Source organism: Crocuta crocuta, unplaced genomic scaffold (assembly GCF_008692635.1).
Source record: "Crocuta crocuta isolate KB4526 unplaced genomic scaffold, BGI_CrCroc_1.0 scaffold193, whole genome shotgun sequence".
Taxonomy (NCBI): Eukaryota; Metazoa; Chordata; class Mammalia; order Carnivora; family Hyaenidae; genus Crocuta; species Crocuta crocuta.
In genome coordinates, this window is record NW_027529624.1 from 7,171,323 (window position 1) to 7,177,033 (window position 5,711).

The 5,711-nt window shown below is 59.9% G+C and overlaps 1 protein-coding gene across 1 annotated transcript in view; it reads left to right on the forward strand.

Annotated features, from left to right (window-relative positions):
- TRIOBP (TRIO and F-actin binding protein) overlaps positions 1 to 5,711 on the forward strand; it is a 52,329-nt gene that overhangs the window by 32,058 nt on the left and 14,560 nt on the right. The window contains exon 12 of the mRNA XM_077761973.1: positions 2,931 to 2,987. Coding sequence (XP_077618099.1) covers positions 2,931 to 2,987 — 57 coding nt within the window. The remainder of the gene's footprint in view (positions 1 to 2,930; positions 2,988 to 5,711) is intronic.

Here is a 5,711-nt window from a genome sequence, read left to right on the forward strand (position 1 = left end):
TTTTTTTTTTTTTTTTTTTTTTAACTAAACAGTCTCTTAGCCTCTGGGTCTAAGCGCATGTCCACAACTGCAAGTTGCTTCTACTCTAGCCTGTGACGGATAAGTCAGTGGCTTCAAGATAATCACAAATGCCACGGAGGCTGTGAGAGGGCACTGGCACGGTGTGGTGTGTACAGGGAAAGGGGCCTCAGAGGGGGCATTGAACGCTGGGCCTTAAGGCACAAGCAGAGGTTTGCCTGGTCCGTGGAGGAGGAGGAAGGCTGATATTTAGGCAGAGAGCATGGGCTGGTGTGGAGGGCCTGGCATCCCGATGGTTGGGGATTGGGGAGCATTGGTGGTGATATAAAAATGGGTTTCCCTCCGCAAGGTGGAGGCCAGGCTGGAAGCATGACTTGGGACGCTAGGCCTTTTTGAGACGCTCTGTGCTTAGAGGAGGCCACGTCAGTGGTCCAGGCGGGCGGGAGGTGGTGTTGAGCCATGGCCTCCGCTGTGGCCGTGGCCATGGCCATGGCCGAAGGGAGGAGAGGGCAGGCTGTGAGAGCTGTTCAGGACTCCTGAGCTGCTTCGGGTGGAGGTGGGGTGGCTGGGCCTGAGCGAAGGATGCGACATGAGGGACTCAGGCTAGCAGACTTCTTGACACTGGACAGAGGATCCCAGGTGNTGCCCATCTCGTGCCTGACGTGCTCCTGGGGTGTTTGTACGAGCTTCCAGAGGGTCACAGAGCTTCTCCACGCGTAGCTCGTTCAGCCCTCTCACAAGGCTTCGGGGAGGGCAGGACCCCCACCTCTGTACCCCTACCCCCAGCATCATTTGCTGCATTAGGCAGTCAGGGCTCAGGGAGGGGATGTGGCCTAGGAAGGTCACAGGGACCCCTCCTCCTCCCCCCGCTGCTTCCCAGGCACCCCTTGGGGCCCCAGTCTGTCATTCTAGCCGGGGAGCCCTTGCTCAGCTCTGGAAACCCATGGCTGGTCCCTCAGCCCCAGCCCAGTCTGAGTGGCCAGGTTGTCTGCTCCTCCTTCCCTCGGGCTTTCTCCTAGACCAGCACAGCAAGGCCACTCTCTGGGCCACCCCAGATAGCCTGACTTCTCAGAGCCGGGGGTGGGGGTGGAGACTGTCCCCAAAGCACAGGAATTTCGACCAGGAAGGTGAAGGGGAATGATGTTTATTCAGCAGGATTTTACTGAGGCCTAGTCACCGCATGCCAGGCCTTGGGGGTCACTAGAGGTCCCAGTCTGGATGGGGGTTACCCGGATGACTTGGCGGCCCCACATGTAGCTGCCCGGCTTCAGTCTTAGCTTGGGACCACCCCCCACCCCCCACCCCAGGCAGCCCCTCCGCACTCATGGGGAACAGGGTGAGGAAGACTAGAGACAGGGCCAACACAGCCCCAGGGCTTCCCAGCTCCAAGCTGAGCCTGGGTCCCCTCCCTCAGACAGGTATTCGGGGAGGGGCTGCCGTTCAGGGGTGGGGCAGGGGTGGGGCCTCTGGGCCGGCCTGCTGAGATCCAGCGGCCCTGGCCGCACAGCGCACAGCCCGGGCTGTGGCTGGCTCTGGATGTCCAGGCTGCCGGCCCAGGCCCCTCTTAGGCCACTTCCTGCACCTGAGGAAGAGGAGATGGGGAGGAGGGCAGATCAGGGGAGGCAGCCGGGTCAGGCGGCTCTGGTTTCCAGCTGCTGTCTATGCAGCCCACCCCCCTGCGCTGCGCCGCAAGCTCCTTCCACGCAACCAGACACCTTGGCCTGGTGAGGCCGCGATGCCAGTACTGATAGGTGGGCTCAGGGCCATAGCGACAGGTGGCCACCTCCTCTCTGCCTGCAGCCTGGCCCGCCCGCGCTCCTCCCCGCCAGTGGCCAGAGGCTGACACTCTGCTGAGGTACCAGGACTTAGGAGAGAGAGAGAGAGAGAGAAGTCTGCTGGTGGTGGGCAGGGAGGGTCAGGTGGCCAGAGCCCACCAGATGGGCGTGGGTGAACAGCATCTGGGTGAACAGCTGCTGCATCTAGGCCCAGGTAGGGGTACCTAGCTCACAACATGCAGCGGCTGGGAGCCCCCAGACCCCAAGGCCGTGCCCCCCTGGGCAGCACCCGACAGGTAGGGCTTGCCTCGATTGAAGTGCCATCTTCCTGGCCCTTCCAGAGATCTCGGGGGGGGGGGGCAGGAGGGGGGAACCCTGATCTTTGACCCCAGCCTGGGCCTGGTTGCATCGCTCAGAGGCTCCAGGAGACAAGGAAAGGGCAGGGCTGGTGGGACCACAGCGGGGGCCGTGGGTTGGGGGTGAGCGGGGGCATTAAGGGCATTTTCCTGGTGGTGAGAGCGCCTGGACCATTTGCTCAGCCCTGCTGGTTCAGGCTGTAATCAACGCTCTCTGGGGTCTCTCGCCCGCTCTTTGGAGAGGAAGTAGGCTGGGAGGAGGGGAGCCTGGCCACCTGTGGCCGATGTGCCAGTCACCCTGCCTGCCGGCTTGGCTCTCAGAGATTGTCAGGGAAATGGGCCAAGATTGTCAGTGGTTAAGGGACCTGCCTGGATTTGTGGGTTACCTGGGCCACCCTCAGCCCCCTCTCTCCTGGCTTTTTTTTTTCTTTTTTCTTTTTAATTTTTTTTTAATGTTTTATTTATTTCTGAGAGAGAGAGACAGCATGAGCAGGGGAGGGTCAGAGAGAGAGGGAGACACAGAATCTGAAACAGGCTCCAGGTTCTGAGCTGTCAGCACAGAGCCCAACGCAGGGCTTGAACCCACAAACCGTGAGACCGTGACCTGAGCCGAAGTCGGACACTTAACCAACTGAGCCACCCAGGCGCCCCCCTCTCCTGGCTTTCCAGGACATCAGTCTCACAGGCCTCGGGGGGCAGGATGGGTACAACACGCCTTCTTCCCCAGCCCCGGTTGGCTCCCCGCCGAGCCTAAATCATCTGCCTCCTCATCTCTCCGTAGCCCGATCTGCTCAATTTCAAGAAGGGATGGATGTCGATCTTGGACGAGCCTGGAGAGGTAGGAGGGCTGCACGCAGAAGGGCGGGGTTGGCCAGTGCAGCCTCAGGGCCCCAGGGGGATCTGGGGGCAGCCGAGGAGTCTGAGCTGCTTCCATGGCTTGTCTGGGCCTTCTAGAGAGCCTGGCCTCTGCGTGGAGGGCTGCGGGTGGGCTCAGCATGGGCACCGTGAGGCCAGGCACATCTCGTGCAGTCGGGGAGGGCCTCGGGCTGAGGGGCTGCGAAGTGGAGGCCACTGTCATCTTGGCCTCCTAGGACAATCTGCAGGCACACAAGGTGGCAGGGATAGAGGCCTCCTGGCCCCTCACACCCTATGCCCCATCCCTTCCTCTCACTGAGAGTCCCTGGGCTCTGTCCCCTTTGGGTCCGAGGGTCTGGGGTGGAAGGGCTCACGGAGATCATGTAGCCTGAGACATTACAGACTCCCAATGACTTTGGCCACACTGGAACCTCTCCCTCCCCAGAGAAGTGAGCCTCAGAGCACAGGCTCGGAAGTCTCACCTACCTGGGGCTCCACTGGTTAAGTCCTCTGGCCTCAGGGGCCACATCTATGAAGTGGGCATGGTGGACAATGAGGATTCTTTTCCAGGGTAGACTGCAGGGTCGGTCGAGCCGCGGAGGGCCCCTGCTGTAGCTCCGTGGATAGCCCTTCCCTTTCTGTCTCTCTCTTTTTTTTTAATGTTTTATTTATTTTTGAGAGAGAGAGAGGGAGAGCGTGAGCAGGGCAGGGTCAGAGAGAGGGGGAGATACAGAATCTGAAGACAGGCTCCAGGCTCTGAGCTGGCTGTCAGCCTTGACCCCAACGCAGGAGTCTGACGCGGGGCTTGAACCCACGAACCGTGAGATCATGACCTGAGCTGAAGTCGGACACTTAACCAAGTGAGCCACCCAGGCGCCCCTGCCCTTCCCTTTCTCTACCGTGTCCGTCCTTAGAACCAGGAGGGACAGTGGCCTCTAGCTGGCTCTGCCCTTTCGGCTGCCAGGCTGATGGAGTCCAGGAGCTGGCTTCCCACCCGCCAAGCCTGGGAGGGAACGTCCCCCCGCCCCTGCCCTGCATGCGCCCGTCACTCGCATGCGGGGGAGGCCTCGGGGCAGGGCTTGGAGCCAAAGAGACTGTCATTGTGTTTCCTGCCCACACGTTTTATCCGTCCCTGCTGCCCGCTTGCCCACCCCNCCCAGGGTCTCTGGAGGGCAGAGATCACAGGCCCCACCCAGCGCTGGCTGCTACTCATCGTCTTTCACAGCGTTTTGGAATGTCCGTGCTGGAGGGGCCCTGGGAGTCCAGCCAGCCCAGCGCCTCGGTGGGTGGACAGGAGACGGGCCCACAGAGCTTCCGCCTCTCCTGGGCCCATAGCAGCCGCTCCGTGAGACCGAGGCCTAGAACTTGGGCTGCCTAAGGCCATGGAGCTCCATCTAGCTCCTCGGCCATCACAGCCTAGCCTGGAAGGGCCAAAGAGACCGTCCAGCACAGGACTCCTGCCCTGCGTTGCAGAGGGACAGCAACCCAGTCCACTCTGGGGACATTTCCCCGTCACCTGGTGCATGCCTCTATGCTAAGCGCTGTGCGAAACCTACAACGGGAAGGATAGATACTTCTAACCTTATCAGCCCTACTTTACAAGTCAGAAGACTGAAGCTCAGAGAAGTCGAGATACTTGACCAAAGACACACAGCGAGGGATAAAATCATTGTGACCTAGGTCTCTCCGGAGGCTCAAGCTCTATTTCCTTTTTTTTTTTTTAATTTTTTAACATTTATTTTTTGAGAGAGAGTGAGCAGGAAAGGAGGGACACAGAGAGAGGGGGATCCATAGACTCCGAAGCAGGCTCCAGGCTCCGAGCTGTCAGCCCAGAGCCTGATGTAGGGCCCAAACCCACGAACCGCGAGATCGTGACCTGAGCTGAAGTCGGACGCTTAACCGACCAAGCCACCCAGGCGCCCCTTAAACCCTATTTGTTAGAGGAGGCCGTGTAGAAAGAAGTCGGAGGTGTCATTCTGGCACATCCCTGAAAACTTGCCATCTTCTTGAGGAAAGAGAACTAAGTATTTGAAATAACGTGGATAGAGTTTGGGGGGAGCTCCAGGAGGGCTGAGACCTGGGGGGTATGTGCTGGCCCTGGTAGTGGGCGGACCTTGACAGGCATTCCAGGGAATGGCCGGAAGGCCAGAGGTGGGCTGAGCCCGGCCTATGTAATATCGGCCGTGGTGATGCCCCTCCCCTTCCCCGTGAGTCCTGGCAGCCCAGCCCCTGCCGGAGCAGAGAGAGGCACTGCGGGAAGGGGCCCAGAGCATAAATGTGCAGGTAACGCACTCAAGCTGGACGTGTGTAGCCAGCATCCAGATCAAGAATCAGAATAGGACCCGTGCTCAGACACCTCCCTCCCCCCAGGCCACCTTCCAGTCTTACTCTGGGAGACTTGTCCTGGGAAAACGACTTGCAAAAGTTCTGCTCCCTGACTCGCTACGTGAATGGCCTTACACAGGTCATGGCCCCTTCCTGGTCTGCACTGGGCCTGGGCGGGGGGACTGTTCCTGTAGGAGCTTTGGTGATCTTGCTGGAGAGGGTCAGGAGGGCTGTGGCACTGTCAGCCAACCAGAGAAGGGCTCCCAGGAGGAAAGGGAAGGAGGTGTGGTCACCGAGGAAAAGGCAACCCATTTCACAGATGCTGTCCCTGGAAGGGCCAGTGTTCAAAATCTGGACTTTCTGACTCTTCTTTGTCCCCCCC